Source organism: Poecilia latipinna, unplaced genomic scaffold (assembly GCF_001443285.1).
Source record: "Poecilia latipinna isolate Pla-1442-1.1 unplaced genomic scaffold, P_latipinna-1.0 Scaffold583, whole genome shotgun sequence".
Classification (NCBI taxonomy): Eukaryota; Metazoa; Chordata; class Actinopteri; order Cyprinodontiformes; family Poeciliidae; genus Poecilia; species Poecilia latipinna.
Window position 1 is genome coordinate 142749 of NW_015113199.1, and position 22113 is coordinate 164861.

The 22113-nt window shown below is 37.4% G+C and overlaps 2 protein-coding genes across 7 annotated transcripts in view; one reads left to right on the top strand and one right to left on the bottom strand.

The window, feature by feature from the left end:
- The window catches only part of naa35 (N-alpha-acetyltransferase 35, NatC auxiliary subunit), a 13808-nt gene extending 11432 nt beyond the window's left edge, over window positions 1-2376 (bottom strand). Inside the window, exons 1-5 of one of the 3 annotated variants that reach the window (XM_015042257.1) lie at window positions 2292-2376; window positions 684-819; window positions 566-599; window positions 225-339; window positions 15-89 (exon numbers count right to left, since the gene is read on the bottom strand). In XM_015042257.1, coding sequence (XP_014897743.1) covers window positions 15-89; window positions 225-339; window positions 566-599; window positions 684-804 — 345 coding nt within the window. In that variant the 5' untranslated portion in view covers window positions 805-819; window positions 2292-2376. Of the gene's footprint in view, window positions 1-14; window positions 90-224; window positions 340-565; window positions 600-683; window positions 820-1679; window positions 1876-1929; window positions 2019-2291 lie in introns of those variants that run through there. The other 2 variants (XM_015042255.1, XM_015042256.1) reach the window with 2 other exon arrangements.
- Window positions 1971-22113, top strand: part of agtpbp1 (ATP/GTP binding carboxypeptidase 1) — a 28031-nt gene continuing 7888 nt past the window's right edge. Inside the window, exons 1-20 of one of the 4 annotated variants that reach the window (XM_015042253.1) lie at window positions 1982-2065; window positions 4090-4243; window positions 4330-4392; window positions 5419-5549; window positions 12712-12779; window positions 13414-13477; window positions 13737-13883; window positions 14671-14802; window positions 14928-15021; window positions 15173-15210; window positions 15474-15682; window positions 15776-15953; window positions 17258-17349; window positions 17662-17778; window positions 18853-19610; window positions 19769-19852; window positions 20019-20105; window positions 20679-20827; window positions 20943-21030; window positions 21564-21708. In XM_015042253.1, coding sequence (XP_014897739.1) covers window positions 4361-4392; window positions 5419-5549; window positions 12712-12779; window positions 13414-13477; window positions 13737-13883; window positions 14671-14802; window positions 14928-15021; window positions 15173-15210; window positions 15474-15682; window positions 15776-15953; window positions 17258-17349; window positions 17662-17778; window positions 18853-19610; window positions 19769-19852; window positions 20019-20105; window positions 20679-20827; window positions 20943-21030; window positions 21564-21708 — 2613 coding nt within the window. In that variant the 5' untranslated portion in view covers window positions 1982-2065; window positions 4090-4243; window positions 4330-4360. Of the gene's footprint in view, window positions 2066-4089; window positions 4244-4329; window positions 4393-5418; window positions 5550-10327; window positions 10488-12711; window positions 12780-13413; window positions 13478-13736; window positions 13884-14670; window positions 14803-14927; window positions 15022-15172; window positions 15211-15473; window positions 15683-15775; window positions 15954-17257; window positions 17350-17661; window positions 17779-18852; window positions 19611-19768; window positions 19853-20018; window positions 20106-20678; window positions 20828-20942; window positions 21031-21563; window positions 21709-22113 lie in introns of those variants that run through there. The other 3 variants (XM_015042251.1, XM_015042250.1, XM_015042254.1) reach the window with 3 other exon arrangements.

Here is a 22113-nt window from a genome sequence, read left to right on the forward strand (position 1 = left end):
AAAAAAACCCTCACCAAACAGCAGAAACAAGTGTCAATGATCCCAATGAGCTCAGGAAGACTGAGCTCTTTCACCTTGATGGCACCCTCCTGGAACGAATGTCAAATAGTAAATCAAGTTACGCAAAGATCGCTGCCTTATTAGATTTCTAAATAATAGAGCAGATAAAGTAAATGTGTAAGTTGCGTGGTAGAAATTTTGCCTTTGTGTTTTTACTGCTGTACCTTGATTGCTTGTTCAAAATTAAGCACTTTCCTGTTGACCTGGTTTCCGATCATCCCTGCGTCCATCTTAGGATCCATCATTTCGATGGCAGACATGGCCTCAAACAAGCCAAACCTGCACCACACGAGAAAACTCACTCTTTTCTCTTCTGAAGAATGATATGAAAATTATTTTGTTTTCATTAAATAGCTAAGCTACAAATAACATAAAACTGAAGTGTTAAGGAATATTAACCAACAACAAATCCTCTTTTCAGTGAGCTAAACTTTAATTCTGATTAGTGTCTTTTGAGAAGTTGCAACTAATCATGTAGTAATTAATGCACTTTTGTCATGCTTACAGTTTATCGTGAAGCAGTTCTCCAAGGTTCAACTCTGCAAAAACAAGATAAGAACAAGTTTGTAAAAATAATGATCCCTTCTGGATCTGCTGAATTTCTAAACAATAAAATATTTTACCTTTGCAGGCACCCTTGAACTCATGAGTGATATCAACCCAATTGGCATTGTTCTTCATCTTTTCTGGTATGCCCAGCACCCAGCCAGTATCATCATCTTCAACTGCTGACTTCATCACCATGGTAACCAATAATAACTTAAAGCGAAAAGAGAAGATGAGCATTATGCCAAGGATTAGACAATGTAACATTGTAACATTATCAGAGCTCAAAAATAGTTTACTCAATAATGAGTTTCCCCGACTACTTTTTTGAAGTAATTTTTGAGTTTGACGGACTTTGACTACAGCGACATGCAGTCCACCTCCAAAACAGACTGCAAGAGATTTTTGAAATACTTTTACAGTACATATTAGTAGTTAATGAAATTATAGACCAAGTATAATTTAAAGTGGGATTACCAAATTTTGATTGATTTAGTAAACTGCTAAACAACAAAAAAAAAAGATCAGCTTCATTAGTATAGTAATCGGTTCAAAGACCAACTCACTGGCGCGTTAAATTGACTAAGTAGTGGACATATTAGCACACTTAGATCAATAAGTGGTTATAATAAAATACTATGGCCACGATATGTAATGCCAATGTGTTGTATGGGCTTATTTAAATCTATTTCACGTTATGTTCAGAAGGACATTGAAGATGATTTGAGAAACTCTAAGCATACTATGTAAGGCACATATATGGCACTAACTGCGTATTTGGGCTTTCTGCTAGTGCTTTCAGAAATATCAGAAATAACCGCGTGACATTTTACCAAAAACGTACAAACACAAAGATGAAGCCATCGCGACAGTATGATAGTAAAGACGCGTGATGATGTTAGCTAGCTTTCGCCAGTTTCAGATACCGTGTGCAAACTAATGCCAGCAACGACATATTTACAGGAAATAAAAAACAATTATGATTACTTTATAGGTTGTTTCACTATCTCCAATATAACAAACACGAAATCTGTGATTCATGAATCATTAAATTATTATAAACCAGCACTAACCTTGTTTTTTAATTCCTTCGAACACTGTAAAGACTGGAACATAAATTTTACGTCATAGGCTGCAGTCAATCTGGGATTTGTAGTCCAAATGGGTACGGGGGACGGTCCTATACACAATATAGCGCGGAATTGACTAAATAAAAAAATGTAAAAACTGAAGATAATTTAAAAGTTGTATTATAAAACGTGGTTTACATTCGGTTTTATTTTAATTACGCATAGAACAAACAAAACAGAAAGACGTAGTCACTCTCGCGTTGCTACTCCCTCTGCTCTCATCACATCATCAGCAGGGCGTTTCAGGCAAACAGTAGCAGTCCCCCTTATCTCAGACTTGATCCTCTCTCAGCTGGACGCAGCTCCTTTTCGTGCAGGTTTGAGAAATGGTATTTTGCTTTTATTGTAAGAATCTGTTGTTTTGTCTCAGCTCGCTTTGTGCTATAAATTGAGCATCGCTAGCTTATTTCACCGTTAGCTGGCCTGCTGGTGCAGACTGTGCGGCCGTTAATGAGTGACCAGCACAGCAGGTGCAGAGGCCATAAGCTTCAACTGGGTTATCCAACTTGGCATCTTTAAGATAAACAATAAAGTAAAATACAAATTTTAACTTGCTGTCAGAAGCAGGAGGCAAAATTTTGTCCTTAATAAATTCTACATTGTGGGAGAAAACCGGTCTAGCGTCTGTTCTGGCGAAGAGAAGTATGGGTAATGTGTCAGTTGTTAAACTGGTTTTTTGAACGTATGAGCTACTCTTTGGTTGCAGCTTTATTCCCCCTCAAACCATAATTATCACTCTAAATTATCTGACAAATTTTCCTGCACATAGTGATGATGAAGGGCTGTTTCAGTATGAGTATGTGAAATTTTGTGGAAAACCCCCCCAAAACTATTGAGTAAGGTTATCCTGATTTTCAGCTGCTTTTGCACCTTCTGTTCATATTGCAACAAAACTTTAGGTGAGGAAAAATTTCTTTTCTAAATGTATTTATTTTTTAAATCTAGTGTTTTCTCAGCGTTTTCCACATAATTTAGCTTTGACCTATACTCCATATACTAGTCTGCCTGGATATGAAGATGTGAAGACAATTTTTTTTCATGACATGTTCAGCCTGTTAATGCATTGCCAAGTAGAAGGCACATCACTGATAGTTTTAGAGAAGCGGCCATTGCTTTCCATCAGTCTGGCATGGTTTATACAGTTATATCCAAACAATTTTATAAGTTCATCATAGTACACTGGGTCTGCTACATTTCCTGTCACAGTTACATGACCTGACCAAACGTGATGACAACCAGGAGTTTATTTCCAAAACTAGGGTGAATTAGGCAGTAGCTTGTGTTGTCCTGGAAGACTCTTCTTTGTAAAGCTGTAATAGCATGGATTTTGAACTTTCTCATTTGGTTTTATAAGGCAAAGGTTTAGATGTTTTTACCAAAATTCAATGCCGTTGTTGGTGAAAACCTTTTCTAGCGGTTAAGCACCTCCATGCACACCATCAGTGACAGTGGTTGAGGGCTAATAGATTTTGACTTGTTTTGGAGACTCGGAGCTAACTATGGATTACTGAACTCCTACTCTTGTAGTTTAGAGGAAGATGTAGGTGCATTAGTCTGATAGCTGTGCAGTGGTCCTTAACACTAAAGCAAATCTACAACAGAATGGCTTTACATGAAAAGAAACGGGGTGTTGCAATGCTCATTCAACATCACAACCCAATGCAGTCTGTTTACCTATAAATCTATCACTCCATGACCCTAAAGCCTCGTAAGCACACGCAATGCTCTAAATATAAATCTTACCCATGATCTGTTTTACAATTGCAATGACATCGAATACTGCAGCTATGACACAAAGCAGTTTATTTTGAAACACAGATGTAGTATTTATGCTTATAACTGAGATTGACACAAATGGCTTGAGAAGCAAAAAAAAAAAAAGCAATCTTATCTAAACCAATTTTGGGATTTAACATGAATATAATCATTATCACTTAATGAATGCCTATTCCTAGTTGGAATGCAGGATTTTAAGAGTTCTGCACTTGCTAATGTTTGCTAACCTCAATATGTTTGTTTATATATGATTAAGAAAAAAAAAATATTCCATCCATTTATATACCTCTCATGGTTGTACCAGCAGTGTTGCACACAAATGGAGTCTTTCTGCATTTGAGTGCAGCCTATGTTAAAAAATGTAATGTGTAGCATCAAGGTTAGCAGTAAAAGAAGGCCTTGCATATAAATTCCTGAAACTGAAAGAGGAAGTATTTAGGTTTTATCATGAGTCTCTGGACTTTTCCCATGTTTAAGGTAGAAATGAATATGCATGTGCACTCTGATATCTAGTTATAATTCAATAGCATATATTGTTATGCTGTAAAACATTTTACTCTTTCATGACCTTCCTCAGGTTGCCAGTTTGGGACGAATCCTGCACATATTTATAGACTTGTACATTCAAAGCTGGGGACAGATGAGCTTTATTGTCAGCTGGTTTTGGCATAGTTGCTTGGCCGGCTCCAGTTGAGAGTCCTGTGGGAACTCATGCGACACCGGGGGTGAAGGTTAATCATGCTTGTTTCCAAATGATGCACAATGTTTTGACTTGTGCTCTTTTAGTAATGCAGACTTTGTTTTCATTCTCTTGCAGTCGACATGACCTTTTGACGTGGGGGAAAAAAATGAACAAACCCAAAATGGCCACAGAGAAGGGGTGAGCTGATGCGTGCACAGCCACACACACGAGCAGTGATGTGTGGGAATGTGTGTAGCTTAGAGAAACATTTTTTTTTTGTTTTGTTTTGTTTTATGAGCTCCTTTGCTCCTGATTTGCTTTTATGATGTTGTTCTGTCCCTGTGCTGTTTTAGTTTTTGACTCACTTCAGAGCAGCGTCCGATCCCACTGTTTATCTTCTGGTCGCACCATGTGCCAGACAGCCCTGTGCAGAGATAATTACATGGCCTCCAGAAGTAGCCATGTGAATTTGTCACGACTAAAAATAATCTGTGTTCATCTCTGTCTCAGGTTTATTTAAGCTCTACATCTGTTTTTGTGTCTTTGTCCGCTCATGCATTACATTCCCCCATCATTCTTGACATTTTCTTTAATTTTCTGTCTTGGATCACTCACTTTCTATTTCTGTTTTCGTCTCCGTCCCCCTCTCTCTCTCTTTATAAGGAATGAGAACTTCTGCTCTGCTGGGTATAATCAGAGTTTAGATTTTTCATTGTTTGCCCTTGCTGTACCAAGTGACCCCTAATCTCTTGCTTCTAGTTCAGTGCCAGGGAAGTTCATATTTTTAGAAAAATATTGGTCACCCTAGAAATAGCTAATCTCTCGGGAACAGCCATTAAGTCAGCTTTAGTAGAATAATAAATACATCTTAAAGTAGATCTGATGTGTGTTTGGTAACGGTGGGTTACCAGTGAGGCTGTTCCTATTTATATTTCATTGTTTTTGACATGCACTGCCTTGCAAAAGCAGCGATGCCACTTTTTTTTTCTCATTTCGTCATCTTCAACCTCAGACTTAAATGTATTTGCTACTTTGGGTCAAATAAAACCTCAAGAAAATACTGTGAAATTCATCAAATATAAATGTATTTGTATATTAGATCATAGTTCCTCTGTTGTACAGCATAGTGTGTCCAGTTACATGGAAGACAGAAGCGATATGAGATGGACCTGTTGAGAACTTTGTGAATTCAAGTTTCAATGTCGTTTTTTTTTTTTGCCCCAGTGTTCCCAGTAACTCCAAGGTAGCAATGCTCCTCTGCCAGCTGGAGAAGATGAACGAGGAGGTCCTGGTGAGAGATGTAGAGACAACAAGGCTGGTCACAGCAAAGATCCTTCATCTTATACAGACACAGGGTAAGGGAAGATAAAAAGCGAGTCACTTAAGATATGCTGGCCTCTTTATTAGGTACACATGTTCTTGTTAACACAAATAGCAATTCAGCCAATCACATGTTAGCAACTCAATCAATTTAGGTATTTAAAAACTTGCTGATGTTCAAAACAAGCATCACAATGGGGGAAGAAAAATATTTATGTTAGCGTATTTTATGGTTCCAGAAAAACTGATCTCAGTATTTCAGGAATATTCACCATATTCGCAGATTTACAAGCAGTGGTTGAAAATCACTGCTTGTGTGGATGAAAATCCTTTTCTTGCTGTCAGAGGAGAGTTGGCTTTTCTGGATCAAGAAAGTAGAAAAGCAACAGCAGTTTAAATAATTCCCTTGCTAAAACCAAGACATGCAGAAATGAACACTGAAAACACAGCATGTTGAAACTTGAAGCAGATGGTCCACAACAGCAGAAAAACACAACGGGTGTCTCTTTAGTCAGCTAAGAACAGAAAACTGAGGCTTCAAACACTCACCAAAATTAGACAAATAAGTGCCTGATTTGATAAGTCTTGATCTCAGCTGCAATATTCAAATGGTATGGTTAGAATTTGATGTAAACAACATGAATAGCATGAATCTGTCCTACCTGTTTGGGAATATTCTCATGACACACTATTAGCCTGGGGATGTCACTTGAGCATCGTTTAAACACCACATCCTAGCAGAATGTCACTCAACTTGTCCAGCTCTGGGTCACCTGATCTACCCATTTTCTGATGCTTACTTTCAGCAGGATTTATGCACCATCACCAAAAGTCAAATAATTTCTGCTAGGACTGGACGATACAGCCCTAGTATCACGATATAAGCTTTTTGCATCAGTCGTTATCAATAATTAGTCATTAGTTTTCAGTTTTAAATATCTGAAATATTACCAAACTAGTAGCGTAACTTTGCTTCTGTTATCCACAGCTGTTATGAGGCAGCAGTTATAAAGCGTGGTGTCGAAACCTAAACCGTTGCTGTGCAACTCAACAAATTTATGCTAGGTAACCAAAGAGTGAGTGAGTGAGTGAGTGAGTTTATGCCTCTCACCTTACTTAGCTGGTTGAACAGCTTCAGTCTTTTCCCTGCCTACATCCCCCAAAATGCTGTGCGGTTCAAATTGGAGTTCTATTAGATGTATCATATAGTGATATGCATCTCATCGCAATATATTATCTATCGCGACATATGTTTTTATATGTCATGATATACATATTGTTTAGCTCTAATGTCAACTAGTTTCTTGAACATGACAATGAGTTCACTGTACTATAATAGCTGTCATCTTACCATCCTGTCTGACTCCAGTAGTACCTTAGGTATGAAATAGAACAGGACAGGCCAGAAATCTGCAACAGCCATGTGATGCTATCCTCTCTGTCAGAGGAGAGTTGGTAGACTGGATCAGGATGGTAGAAAATCAACAGCAGAATTCTTTGTTCAAAACAAGATTTATAGAAGCAATCAATGACTACATAGCGTGTTGAAACTTGAAATGAACTGTATACAATGTAGGATTGCATTGAATTCAATAAATGGCAATAAAATAAACAGGCCAAAAACACAGAGCCTTCCAAAGAAAACCATCACACAACGCGATCGTCATCCACCTTCTGGATCAGTTTTCAAATCCGAGCATAATTATCTTCAGTTTTTGCTGATTGCAGATATGAGGTTATAGCCTGATTCACTTTTAGCTCAGTGTTGCTAGGGAGCCAAATATTTATACATATAAACTTACAAAGTAATGTTTTAGCCTCTTTTTCTTTTTTTGTTCTTTTTTTAGATATTTGTAACCTTAAACAGCTAAACTCCAGCAGAGATAAATATCTGACTGATGAGGTCCGATAAGCTCACTTTTTCCTAAAAGCCACTTTGCCAAATGTTTAGTTTTTTTCCTTTTGCTGTCCTAAATTATATAGTCTCCAGTTTGTAATATTGACATCTCTGTAGACTTGATCTTTTTACTTAAAACATTAAAACACCTTATTTTTCCTTTACATTTTCAAAAGGTTTTAATCAGGAGTTAAGTTAATTAAAAGCTTGTTTTACCTCTTTGTGTGTAAATGGGTGCGGCAGTGGCTGAGATGTAGATTGACTGATCTTGAGCCTCACAGTTTCTGATTACTCTTAAAGAGCAGTCTTGATCTCACAGCGGAAGGAGAAGGCATTGTGCCACCTCACGGTGTTGAACACAGTGTAACATGAGTGCAGCCTTGTTAGCAGGGAGCCTCTGTTGTAAACTCGGATTAGTTCAAATATCAGTTTCACATTGTTGTTGCACTCTTACTCTCAATAAATGTATTTGTCTAAGTGGTGAAACTAACTGACAATTTTGATACTTGTTCAGGTCATTTATCAAGTAAATATGCAGAGCGTTCTCAGCGTTCTAGTTGCGACATGTCAGGATTGCCTGCTATTCTGCAATTGACATCGCTGTAAATAGCAAACACACTCACAAAACTAGCAATGTAAAGACATGAACTCAGGCTGCTGGATATATGAAGTGTACTTTCAACAACATTTGACTCAGTCGTCTCGAAAAATAATTGAATCATGAATAAAAACGTCATCATAATCAGTCACAGATTATTGACTGATTTCCAAGTCTAAGATTTCTTTTTAAATCTGCTATAATTTAACTGGTTTCTTTTTAAGGTGACAAGTAATCACATAAAAAAATGTAAAAAAAAATCTGGCCATTCTGTTGTGTTGTGCGGGAGCCAAAATAATAACACTCTGTAATAGGGCAGACACTGTGATAGATTTTTAAAATTTAAAACAGAAAATTAATTTGGAGTTAATACTTTAAGCTGTCTTTACTGTCTCACATTAGTGATCTGCATTACTAACTGATAATATCAGTCTGCGTGTGACCTTAAGAAATGTAGACCCTTACCGTGACGTAAGAGATTTGCAAAGGTCTAACATTTCCAGTTCCAGTTCCAATTCTTACAGGCTGAACACAAAGGAATACAATGAAGCCTTGAGCATGCTGGTATCTAATAACATGTGCTAATAAATCACTCCTACGCCATTGCAGGTATGAAATTACCAAAAATTCAGAAAGGTAAGAAATGACAGGCACCCATCACCAATGACTGACTCTCCGCTCCAGCTGTCTAATTGAACAAACCACATGCCGCCATTGAAAATACAGTAGCCTTTTAAATAGCTTCTTACACTGCTGTGCTTCCTCTGACTTTATTTTTAAACCATGGCCTCTGCAGAATCTTAAAGAGTCTTTATACTTTTCTCCGTATTAGGTTTGAATGTTGGACCTTGAAATTATACTAGCTCATCAATGTCATGTAGTTAATGTCCGTCAACTTTTCTGTAGCATGCCAAGTCGGTTTCTGCTGGAACTGTCATGGTGTATGTTTAGGTTACTACAACAAAAACATTCCTTGAATTTTATTTGATGCTTTTTTTTTAATAAGGTATAAATGTAATGAACTGGATTTCGACGGAACCTGCTGCAGTTAACCATTCCATTATGAACCTCACTGTCTACTGTACGAAGGTGGTGAAGTTGGATGACCAAGGTGTGAAACACTGGAATAACATTCCAATCGAAAAAAAAATGACTAGGTTATGTTAACTTGCTAAACACATTATGCAATGTAAAGTGATAAACATAACTACTCTGAGTTAATAACATTTTGAAATCTAAGATATAGTTTTATAAAGTCTTAAATTTAACAAATTGGAACTTGCAAAATCATGTTGGAGGAGACTGAAAATAGCTAACTTTGACTCTTCTTCCTTCAGTAGCAACTTCCATACTGAAGAACTCAAGGTGACCTGGCAGAACCTCCTTTCTTTGTGTTCATTGGATGTAAAAATAAATGATTTTTCCGAGTTTCCAATCAGCCAATCGGGCTGTAAATAATCTGATGCTGGTCACCAACCATTTTCTCAGTCCTTCTCTTAGTATTTGTAAACAAGAACAACCTTCAGAGAAACGACTAGGGAATGCTTGTGTTATGTAATTAAGTAAAGAATTTTGGTAAATCATTATTTTTTTCCCATGCCAACATGCTTTGCATTCCCTCTGACCTTGTTTCCATCTCATCTTTCCTGAATATCGTCTTTCCTCTTCCCATAGTTTCGTTCTTCTCCTCTCTCCAAAGTCAAGCAGCTAATCCATTCTGACTGACGGGCACAGTGGAAAACTGTCTGTCTGTAACTCTATCAATCATGATATACAGCTGTTCCCCTTCTCATCTCCTGCTTTGCTATCTGTCAGTGCCTCCCCTGCAACTCCAACTTGAAACGTGTATGAGTATGACGTTGGTCAGAGGGAAGTGGAAGGGGGGCTCTGACCCTGTTCACAGTAACTATACACTCCAGGAGGGACTTTTCTGTACTCTGTCTTAAGTTCAGAGTCTTAGGGGCTTAGGAGGCAGTGAAGAGGAACCTAAAGAAAGAACAAGAGAAAGCTAAGACTTATTACAGTGTCCTTTTCAGAGTTGTGTATTCCCTTTCATCTTACCAACTTTTACTTGAAAGGATGCATTGTAAGCAACAATTTTCTGTTGAAGCAAGCAGTAGTTGAGTTGTTGGCAGAGTCTAAAGGGAGGTGCTTGTTACTAAGTGTGGATATCTGTGCACACACGGTAGAAGAGCAGGTGGATTGTGTTAACATCTAAGGAGATCACTGCTTGCCGTGAGGGGATGCAGACATACCAATGAAGCTTTGGGAGTTCTTCAACTTTTGGCATCATTTACTGTAGCATATCAAACTCAGAAGGGTTCTGATTTACTACAGTAAAGAAAAGCTGGTAACTGGGAAAACAGTGTGCATTTTCATTCATCCCATCTGAGAAGTATTAGGTTTGTTTTGTTTTTAAAATGGATTATCACTACACCAGGAGATACTATCCATCGCTGGACTATGCAGATTCATCAGGTAGGGTGACAAATGACAAAATACACAAGTGAGTTATTTAGAGAGTTGGAATTGAGTGTAGAATTTGAAATATGGATACATTCCTAATTCTCTATTTTTTCTTACTCATTTGTGAAATTTGTGGTAGTCATAGGCACTAGCAGCACATACCAAAAATGGCGACAAAAAGTTGGATTTTAAATGATTTTGTGGTGGATTTTTTATTTATTATTTTTTTCCATATCATTTGACCTGATGACACAGACTTTACAAGATCCCAATTTCTGTGTAAAAACTGAGATATAAGAACAACTTTAAAAATGTATACTTCTAGCCTTACTGTTCTGAGTGACCATTAATAATAGATATAGAGGTGGAACCAGACTTTTGAAAATATTTGAAAACTAAGTTGTTGCAGAGTTTACATTTAAAATTGGATTTAATTAGTATCTTAGCAACAGCTTGACATTACTAACTGTAAACACTGGTTTTCTTGTGCATTCTTTCCAGAATTTAGACACTGAAGCTTTGAGGTTTTCTGAAGGTCATCAATATTTCCAGTTCAGTCATATTCCATAATATAGTTTTAAAGCTTGAAAGCTAAAACCGAGCAGCTCTTGTGTAACATATTTAGCCTTCCTGTTATCTGTTTTTAAAAATCTCCCTGTAATTGCTTGAATGAATTGCAGACGTATCTGGACATGTCATAGAAAATGTTTTGCTTTTAAATTGCTTCTTATATTTCCTGGTTCCTCTGAATTCATTTTAAACACCCCACTCATGCCAAAAATGACAATGTGTTCACTGATCAGTAATGATCAGATTTTTATATTCCCAACCCGGTCCAGTCAAACATTTAAATTTCTGTACATCTCTACTTGAATAAAAACATAGGAGTTCACTGTGCTGAGATTAAAATGTAGGTAATTTTGTTCTGGGAAGCATTTTTACAGAAAGGCGTCAATCACCTTCTGGTGTCGAGGCGCTGATTTGTTTAGAAGCTCTTTTAAAAGTCTGGCATGTTACAAATGTTTTCAGAAGATGCTGCGCCCCTCTCCTCTGGTCTAAAGTGTGTGCAAGGACAGACTGGACATACACGATTCCTGTTTGGTCTCCAGTGTAACTTTGGCATGTTTTCCTTACGGCAAGTTGTAAGAGCTGCATACTTGGCACATTTCACCCCCACTAATGACGCATTGCATGTTGTGCCAAACACGCAAAGCTGCCAGACATAAAGTCTAAAATCTCCATCAAGTAATGTAATCCTCCACTTGGGTTTTTTTTTTATATATGGTCTGCATTTCTGTCATAAACTGCTGACTTAAAAGAAATTTAATAACGCCATTTACGTCACTTTTAGTTCCCTTTTTGTCATTATTTTTGTTTGCATTTTTTTTCCACTATATTTATGTGCTCTTTGTCATTGAAACTTATGAGAAATCATAAAGAGTTTGTTGCAAAGCCTTCAGTGTCTGTTCTGGGTATTTCTTGTTTTGAGAGTTCTAATGTGTTCATTTTAATGTGTTTGCACTCGCAAAACAAGACAAAGTATCTTTTTTATTAGCTTTTGCAAAAAAAAAAAAAAAAGAAGTCAGACAAAAATGGAGAGGTTGAGTAATTCAAGCACTGATATGTTAAAAGTCGTCTTCTGTTGACTCGAAAATGTAATCTTATGTTTGAAGAGTCGTTTTTAAGTTTGTTTTAAAGTTCTTTAAAGGTTGAACATACAAGATGTTGAAAACTAATATAGATGCAAACAACGCTTTGCTATGTAAAGCTTCAGTGGATTAAATGTGTCTGCCGTAGAGAATGAAGTCACTTTCTTTGTCTGTTGTAACGTGAGCCTCTGCACTCTGTTGTGGCAACCAGTGTAATTGCAAAGCATATTTTCGAACGGGAGCCCTTTAAAGTTTGAGCCGTTTAACCAGAGACAATCTTCTACACTGTAGCTCCTGAAAACAAACCAAGGACTCCAGCTAAGATGGCTGCTATAAAGAAAGGATAAGACCTTGCATTATGTCGACTCTGATGAGATACAAACCTCTGAAGGACTCTGAACTTTTTTTCAGTTTGCTTGGCTTTAGAAATCACAGGAGTTTGGCAATGGTGGTCATCACCTGCTCTGTGGGATTAAGATTAAAAAGTGCTGCTGTTCTTTTTATAAAGTCTTTACATCAGTTGAACTAAACAAATTTCTTTGTTTTTTACATTTCTGATTATTTTTTTATTCTGTGTGGTGTTTCAGAGAGGAGTGGAAAAGAGGTGATGTCCAAAGGCTCCAGTGGAATGGAGGTCATCCTGTCTTCCCTGGAGGTCAGCACATGTTCACTCAACCACAGACTTTCTCTTCACGGCATTGCAACACAATCTGTTTAATAGACCACCTTTTCTAAAATTCAACAACCGCAGGATTAAGTTACTTTGCATGAACAGTCTTACATTTACCCTTTTGGAATCAACCACATAATGGAGGTTGTTGGCCTCTCAGATGCAGGTTTCAGAATAAATAAGTTTCACTTGAAAACCTCTCATTTATATGTCTGAAAATGTTATAGGAAATATGAAAACAATCCCGTTTACAAAAAAATACCACAAAAGGAACCATAATTCAACTAAAACCTTGTATGATGTAAGAATTAAGGATTCCTCATTTTCAGCATGAAACCATCTATTCACTTGTAACCATAGAATCACATAACTGTTCTCAGTTAAAAAGGTTTATTAAAAGCAAATTAATTTATCTTGCTCTTAGTGAACAATCTTCTCATTCCTAAACTTTGTCATTCTCCTTTAAAAACCGCAATTTTGCAGCTGATTTCACATTGATCCCAAAGTCTTCTACATTTAACCCAAAAATAAAAAACTTCTGAAAAAAGCGTAGAGAGAATCGCGCTTCATTTTCCAATTTGCAAACTTTTAACATGTGTGGTGTTTGTCACTTTGACAGAACAGCAGGGATGTCCAGACCACCTTGAACATCATGTCCATCCTCAGTGAGCTGCTGACAGTTGGTAAGAAGACTCTGATTTATTTTCTTCACATTAAAATCAAGCTGCCTAAAGTCAGAATACCTGCATTTATTTATAAGTGCAATAAATGATTTTAAAACATGATACATGTTCTTAATGCATACACAGTATAATGTGATTCCACAATTAACGATGTGGTAGAAATAAATTGTATCAATGTTAACTCAAGTGGTTCTAATCTTGTCCTGAATTAGGTTTCAAGCTCATTTAGTACAGTTCTATTCTTGGTTTTCTGTCTTAGGCAGAGGCCGCAGAGTGGGAGTGTTTGTTTCCAAAGGAGGAACTGGAGTTTTATTCCAGATTCTGATTTCTGCCAGTAAAGACCTTCCTCCCAGTGAGGAACTTATGTTGCAGCTTCACTCACTACTGGCGAAGGTTGGACCAAAAGGTATTTTTATTGTCACAGTCTATCACCATCTATTACCATCTAAAACATGATCTTGAGCTGTAAAAGTGTAGAATGCCTTCTCTGGGTCGGGGAAGAAGTCCTGCCCTAAGTGGAAGAGTTTAAGTGTCTCTGGATCTTGTTCTATGGATCTTCTGTTCCCTCTCTGGAAAAATGGAGATGTAGATCTATAGGCAGACTGGTGTGGTGCCTACAGGGAAGTGGGTGCTGTGCCGGTCTGTCATGGTGAAGAAAGAGCTAAGGCAAAGTTCTTGATTTATCGGTCAATCTACATTCCTACCCTCTACTATGATCAAGGACTTTAGGTCATGACTGAAAGAACAAGATCACAAGCACAGGCAGCCAAAATGAGTTTCTCAGACGGGTCAGAGTAAAGCCGCTGCTTCTCCACATGGAGATGCATTTCTTCAAATTCAAAAAGTTGATTAGGTATTTTTGTAACTTTTTATGTCAACTTGACTGTTAGTGATGTAGTTATATAGATGTAAAAAGAAAACTGCAAATGCCTGATTTAAAAAAAAAAAAAAAAAAACATTGGTATGCTGTGGATAACTCAGATTATAAATTAATTCTAACTACATGTTGAGTGCGTAATCTTAACGTGATTCCTGTCCTACACTGTTAACATGTTCAATCACGTAAATGATTAAAAATTGTTAAAAAATAAAATCACACATTGAAATATAGGTGATGTTTATCTGCAGTGAGGCACAGTATAAGCACATTGTTTCTTTCTTGTGCATTGATATTGAACCTTGTGTATGTTCAGACAGAAAGTTTGGAGTGAAGGCACGTCTAAGTGGAGCGCTGAACGTCACGGTCGACGTAGTGAAACAGAATCTACAGAACGCTAAAGTGCTTCTGCCCTGTCTGCAGGTTCTCAGGATTTACTCTAACAACTGTAAGTAAAAGGCATCCTATGTGTCTGGGAGTTGAGCAAAGAAAGCATTTTACGACAAATGTTTTTGTTTCTTTTGAGCATTTAGCACAATTTTCTAAATTTTTTTTTTTCCTTACTATATAAAGCGGTGAATGCTATTTCTTTGGGCAAGACTGGTATGGTGGAAATCATTTTCAAGATTGTTGGGCCGTACAGCAAGAAGAACACAAGCCTCTTTAAGTGAGTGTTTGTTTTTTTGTCTGGTAGTGAAGAAGCATGAACTTGTATTTAAAAGATACCAGTGGTATCCACAGGCTACATCTCCTTGGCCTTTTTCTGATGGAGTCCTAAATCATCATGTAACCCTTTTGCCTTGCTTTAAAATTAACAGGGTAGCTCTGGACGCACTGGGAGCTCTGCTCAAATCCAGTGAGTAATTGTTTTGTCGAGTTAAGCTTCATTCTGTGGTAATTTCTCAGCAGCATCTTCATCTAGTGTAGCTTATCGTTTCCTTTTTCTCACCATTACTTTGAATAACCTAATTTGCTTTTGATCCTACTGCTGTCCTCTATATTATGTCTGCACTTCATGGGTTTATTTTAATTCATTACACCTTTAGTTAGTCCATCCCACAGTATGGAAGTTATATGTGGCAATACTTTATCAGCTACTCCTTTTACTCCCGTGTGCAGAAACTAATGCCCGTCGTGCAGTGGACAGTGGCCATGTGCCCGTCTTGCTTGCCTTGTATCTGGATTGGCATCGCAACGACACTCGACACCGCTGTATGTTGATTCGTAAAGGATTGCTGGTATGCCTCAGAAACATTACCAACATCAAACTGGGCCGTAGGGCATTTTTGGAGGCCGACGGCATTAGGATCTTGTACCACTCCTCCACTGTGAGTAAGAAAATCTAAACGAGAAGAAACGAAAGCAAACAGTACACATATACGGTCTGAGACTCTGCTGTGCTTTCTGTATTTGTTTTTCAGGAGTGTCTACCCGTGCGGACACTGGATCCTCTGATCAACACTTCAAGCCTCATCATGAGAAAGTGTTTTCCTAAGAATCGCCTGCCTGTGCCCACCATCAAGTCGGCCTTCCACTTTCAGCTGCCTCAGGTCCCTCCTGGAGGGCCTGTGGACCAGCTGTACAACCAGCTTTCTGGGGGTGAGGTTACACAACGTATTCACAACCTTATGTGGATTTTCAGTTTAGTGTGCTCAGATTATAAATATTCTCAGGGCTTTAAACAATTTGCAAGATGCCAAACTTGGTATTTAATGCAACAAAAACACTTAACCTACCCAACAGTTAATGCAAGTGGCTCTTGAATCTGTGGCACAAGATTTGCCTTTTCAGTGAAAAAACCCCACCATAGCAGCAGTTTTTTAAAACAGGGTATGTAAATATTATTGTGATTTTATAAAATTACTCTGAGAAGAGCGTAGCAGTAGTGATGTTTAAGAAAAATGATGCAGGTTTTTCATGATGTCTTTGTATTTTTTTTAGAAATAAACAATTTGATTGTTGCATTTATTTGTATTTATCCTTCACTTTTTTAGAGAACGTTAAAGGTACCATATTATAGTACAATCATGTAACTATTTTAACTTCAGCTCACACAGATAACTGAATATTCAACATCTCATAATGCTCTATACATCAACATGACTTAAAAGAAATTTGATCATGCAATTTGACGCCTTGAATTTAGGAGCTCCGTCTCTTTAAAAAGCTCCAGCTCTTTACAACTCTGGCCTTCCTTCAATAATTTTTGTCCAGTAAGCCTTTAAAAACATAGGAGCGTTGCACTGAGAAGTAGTTCTTATGAGCTCGGCAGACTCGCAGCTCCTCCAGATGTTTGCTAATTGCTGCTGCCACTAGTCTTGAGGAGCTGAATGGGATACGCTCGGCTGGAGACTGCAGCTCTGAGGAGGAGCTGAGTGGAAAAGGCAGCGCTTGGTGAGAGCAAGCGTTTGGGCACCCTGACTGGTTGCCAGGGCAGATTAAAGGATTTCTCAGACATGCATGAAAGATGAGGAAATAACATTATAACATGAAGTAAACCTCACAGTTGATTTTACATAATACTCCCTTTTACATAATGCACATAATACTGCATCATAAAAACCAAAGGTATCTCAAATTTTCTCGCGTAGCAGTCAATTCATCTAAAAATGGAAAGAGGTTGGCACAACACTCATATTAAACACAAAAGTATGCCACACTTCTCTGATTTTTATTTGTGAAAATGTTTCCATTTCCCTTCCACATCACATTTTTGTTTTACTTTCTTGTGGTCTATCCCATAATAAAACAGACAAAATGTATTGAAGATGGGGATTGTATTATAAAAAAAAAATTGAAAAAGTTTAGTCTTTTTGCAAGTAACTATTTGTACATTAAACTGGTTAAACACTTCCTTGGACAAAGTACAAAAATAAACGTGTGTCTATATGTTTTTTGCACAGTGGATGATGTTGTGGATGAAAGCGATGATGATGAGGAGGCCGAGGGAGAGACAGACACTGAGAACGACGATGATAAGGATCAATGCAGCCTGGTAATACCCAGTTTTAAATTCATATACAAAGTTTGATATAACAACCTGATATATTATTTCTATTATTATTTTAAAGGTTAAGTGTCTTATTTTTTCCTTTTGTTTTTCATGCTAATTTAACTAAAGTAGCTTTTTAATATACAAACTTCAGTTACATGCCATTCCTTGTATTTGCAATTCTTTTAATTTACAGCAGATGGCAGTCTCTTCACTTGAATTGAATAAATAAATGTTCGGCTTTTTTCTTCAGCTATGTTTGTTTCCATTTGTGTTGTTTCTGGCATACTTTTATTACTGTCTTCTCTCAATCAGAATGATGACATAGAAACGGATCTCAACAAGCTGCATCCCAATAGGAACATTGGACGCCCATTTGAGGAGCTGAAGGACTATCAGAAGTTTTTCTCAGAGCTGTCTGAGGACTTTCAGGTGGGCATTGTCTATTTTTAAGATCCATGGTCTTTTTTTTTTTTCTTACAATATAGATTTAATTTTGTTTATGTTGGACTAGTTGGCTAAAATGTCACAGTTGTCTGTTTTTAACTGTAATTTTAAAATAATCACACCCAAACTGTCACAGCTACATGGCTCATAAACTCTACATTTCAGATGATAATAGTATGCCTAACACCAAAATTTTATTTGTGCTGCGCTGGAGTTGGTGCAAATTCAACCATCTGTACCTGTGCAACAGTCTGAAACCATGGCTTTAGAGAATATACAGAGACAGATGCTTCCACTTAGTAATTTTAGCTGCTCTAACGGTCCTATTTGCTAATATAAGATTCTGAAAACAGTGTAAAGCTTGAAACCATGCCTATTTAAAATGGTAAAAGCCATTGTTCTTCGACTATACTTGCTCTGGCATAGTGTGTGTGACATTCCTCCTGTTTCAAATGTAAATAGATAACAGCTCAGCTCATGGCAGAAATGCTACAAATAACTATTTTGTAGGCTGTTAAAGTTCTCACAAAAAATGAGAAATGGCTAAAGCATACTGGAAAATATTTTAGCAGTGCATTTATTTTTATATCATAAATAACAAGGTAAATTATTTTTCCTGTCGTATTTTTAAAAATATATATAATTCTGTCAAGTGTTTAAGATTAAGTGAAACCGAATGCAGTAAAATTTACAGCACAGACTTATAGTTCTGCATTAAAAATGAAACCTCTACAAACCATTTTCCTTTCACCACTAATGCACAGGGCTCTCCAACGCTTCAGCCCCTGTTCACTGAAACCACATGTCAATGAGTTGGTCTCTTGACAGCATTTAACACTATGCTCAGTAGCACAACAGTAATTTCAGTTACGTAGAGGCCAAGCAGTACCTTTGTCTTTGAACCACTGGTTAGGTTTTGTGTGTGCCCGACTGTACTGACTGAGCATGGCATCTTAACCTTAAAAATAATAATATTGTGTCACTGGCAGATTTTTCCAACTTGATTACTCAAAATTTACTCTCCTTTGAATAAATGTGCATATCTTCATTTTTTTACAGGGGTATAGCTTTGACTTTTCAAAGAGCGCCTCTACAACATCTCCGTCAACATATCTCTTCTCATCATCGTCTGCTCGGATCAGTCGGCCAGCTGAAGTGCCCACAGCTCAAACCCCGTCTCCAAAGCAAATACCAGATTCTCAGAACGTTTGCACCTCTGTCAAAGAGCATCAGACTCTATCGTCTCCCTTCCTCGCTTGTTCTCAAACTCCTCTGGACCTGGACACAATCCACCTCAGTAAGAACAAAGATCAACAAGAGGGCATCAACATTCCAGCCCCAGATAGACGCACCGCTCCAACCTCCATCTCAACGTCTCTCTCTCAAGGCCACATGATAGAGCAGGAGCTGGCCCAACCACTGGAGGGTGTCTCTCTTGAAGACAAAGGGAATCAGAGTGCAGAAGCTGGTTCTGAGAAGGTCAAACACGAAGGCTCTCCAGTTAACAACTTGAGACACTTCCAGCCACCTTTGCTCCTTGGGGGTTTCCCGGTACGTCGCACAGGTGGAGGAGGCAGCAACGTGGGTTCGGATTGCGGGTCAGAAGGTACTGAAGACGAAGCAGGTGATGCTCCGCTTCTGGAGGTGCCAGACACTGCTCAACTCCTGCCACTGCATGACCCTGACCTTTATGTGGAGATGGTGAAGGGGACACAGTCAGTCCCACAGTACGCTGAAGTGGCTTACCCAGATTACTTTGGACATATAGCTCCAATGTTAAAGGAGCCTCTTCTGGAGAGAATTTATGGTGTACAAAGGTGAGACAACTGCAAAAGAAAGTGGCTAAAAGAAATGTTTACTTGAAAAGTCACTCCATTACATGATTACCAAAATATTTTTATCTCTTGAGCTTGAATATTAAATTTAAAATATCTTTATCTTGTAATAATGCAAGTGGTTCTTTCTTTGTCTGTAGGTCTAAGATATTTCAGGACATTGAGCGGCTGATTCATCCTAATGATATCCTAGATAAAGTAGTTTACGACATTGATCATCCCAGGTGAGTTATGACATGGCTGCTAAAGGTTTTTTCGTAGGTGAAAGAGTTCAATAGATTTCCGTCCAGTGTCTTAAGTGTTTATATTGAATTGTTATCAGAGAGAGCAATTTTTCATTTTGTGAGCATTATCTATGCATTAAGGAATTGACCACCATTTTTGTTTCAGTTCCATGATTGAAGAAAACGGCGAATCACTGAAGTTCAACTCTCAGTTTGAGTCAGGAAACCTCAGGAAAGCCATTCAAGTCAGGAAGTAAGTTGTCTTTTTGTGAAAAATATTAGCAGTGTACTCTTACAGACTTACTCAAGGTAATGCCCAAAAATATTCACATCTCTGTCAGATTTAGGTGTATAGTAATCTTTCAGTGTTGGCAGCATGTTTTTTTCAATGGGAAGTAATTTTAATGTTTTGGCTCAACTAGAATCCAGACTGAAATCTAATGACAAACCTGTGGAGAGGACTAAATATTTCTGTGCTCTTCAAATGGGACAGGGCTCATTATCAAAGATAAGTTGTTAGAAAAGTGGTTTTAATTAAAAAAGTGAAGTTTTTTTTTTCATTGAGGAAGGCATCAGAAGCTTCTTGGTTAAATGAAAAATAAATTTGAATCTAAACCTTGAAATAGGATGAATGATTTTGGGCTTGACTGTATACATTATCCCTTGTACATTTTACATACATACTGTATCCCTTGTACATTTTCTTTTTATATATTTTGTATAAACACATGTGATATAATGAATTATGTGATATTTTTTTCTGTTAGTTGATATTTAGGTTCATATTTATTATCTCTGCTTTTTTTTATTTTTTATTTTTCTCCAGATACGAGTATGATCTTGTTCTGAATGCTGATATCAACAGCAATCACTACCATCAGTGGTTTTACTTTGAAGTGAGTGGCATGCGAACCGGGACTGGGTACCGCTTCAACATCATCAACTGTGAGAAGTCAAACAGCCAGTTTAACTATGGTGAGACATGAAGCATCATCTGAAGGAAAACAAACAGACTCTGGCAAAGGAGATGCAGTGTGGTATAGTGTAACTTTCTGCATAAATCTGTTTAAACATGTTTGTCTGCGTACAGGCATGCAACCACTGATGTACTCTGTCCAGGAGGCCATCGGCGGCAAGCCTCAATGGGTCAGGACAGGAACAGACATTTGTTATTATAAGTAGGTGAAATCAACAATTTGTAATGGACATGCAAAGAATTTATTTATTTATTTAAAGAAGCCATTAAAGAAACTTTGCAATTAGTATTAGAGTTCCACAACACCACAGCAGTTTTACACTTTAATGTAGCACACTTCACTGAGCCGTGGAGCACACACTTGACTATATTATATTTTATACTTGCTGCATTAATAAAAATTATGAGCTCATAATAACGGACTTAGTGCTCAGCCATTTTTAAAAGGCCTCTCTTAGAACGTGCATCACTGCTTCACTCCATCTTCACTTGTGTTTTAGAAAGAACAGCCATGTATGATGTTGGAGATTTTTTTTACTGTCTAGATGTTAAAGAACTCTGTTCTATACTGACCTCGCTTAATCTTCCAAATCTGAAAGTGACTCTTTTAGTGGATTATTTGTTTTATTGCAGGAATATGCAATATAACTTTACAGAATAAATTACCTGCTTTGAGGGGTTTTTTTTTAGATTGATTTCTTTTGTACTGTTCAACTAAAATGTTTATATTCACAGGAATCACTTTGCAAGAAGTTCTGTTGCAACTGGGGGACAAAAAGGAAAATCGTATTATACGCTGACCTTCACCGTAACCTTCATCCATAAGGATGATGTCTGCTACTTTGCCTATCATTACCCTTACACATACTCCACGCTCAAGGTACTACTTCAGTCCCACTTGTAGTCTCACAACTAAATGTTTTGCTTGTCAACATGCACTTTGCATGAGAAATATGAATATAAGTATATTGTTTTGGTACTTTTTTGATATGTTCTAACAGCTAGTATCACTTTATGCTCATGTTGTTAAACATTTGATACTTCAACAGAGTAAATTCTAGATGAAGTATCAAATTATTTTGTCCTTTCCATTATAAGCTTGTACAGCATTCAATGTTCTAAACTATAGTCATTTATATTGAGCAACTTAGCAGAGTTTCATAGCTGAGTCAGTCAAATTTGATGCAATGGTACAAGAACACATTTCAGAAAGCCAGATTAAATCAGAGTTGGAATAAATTCAGACATGTTTTAGAAGGAGAGAACTAAGGACTTAGATTTTTTT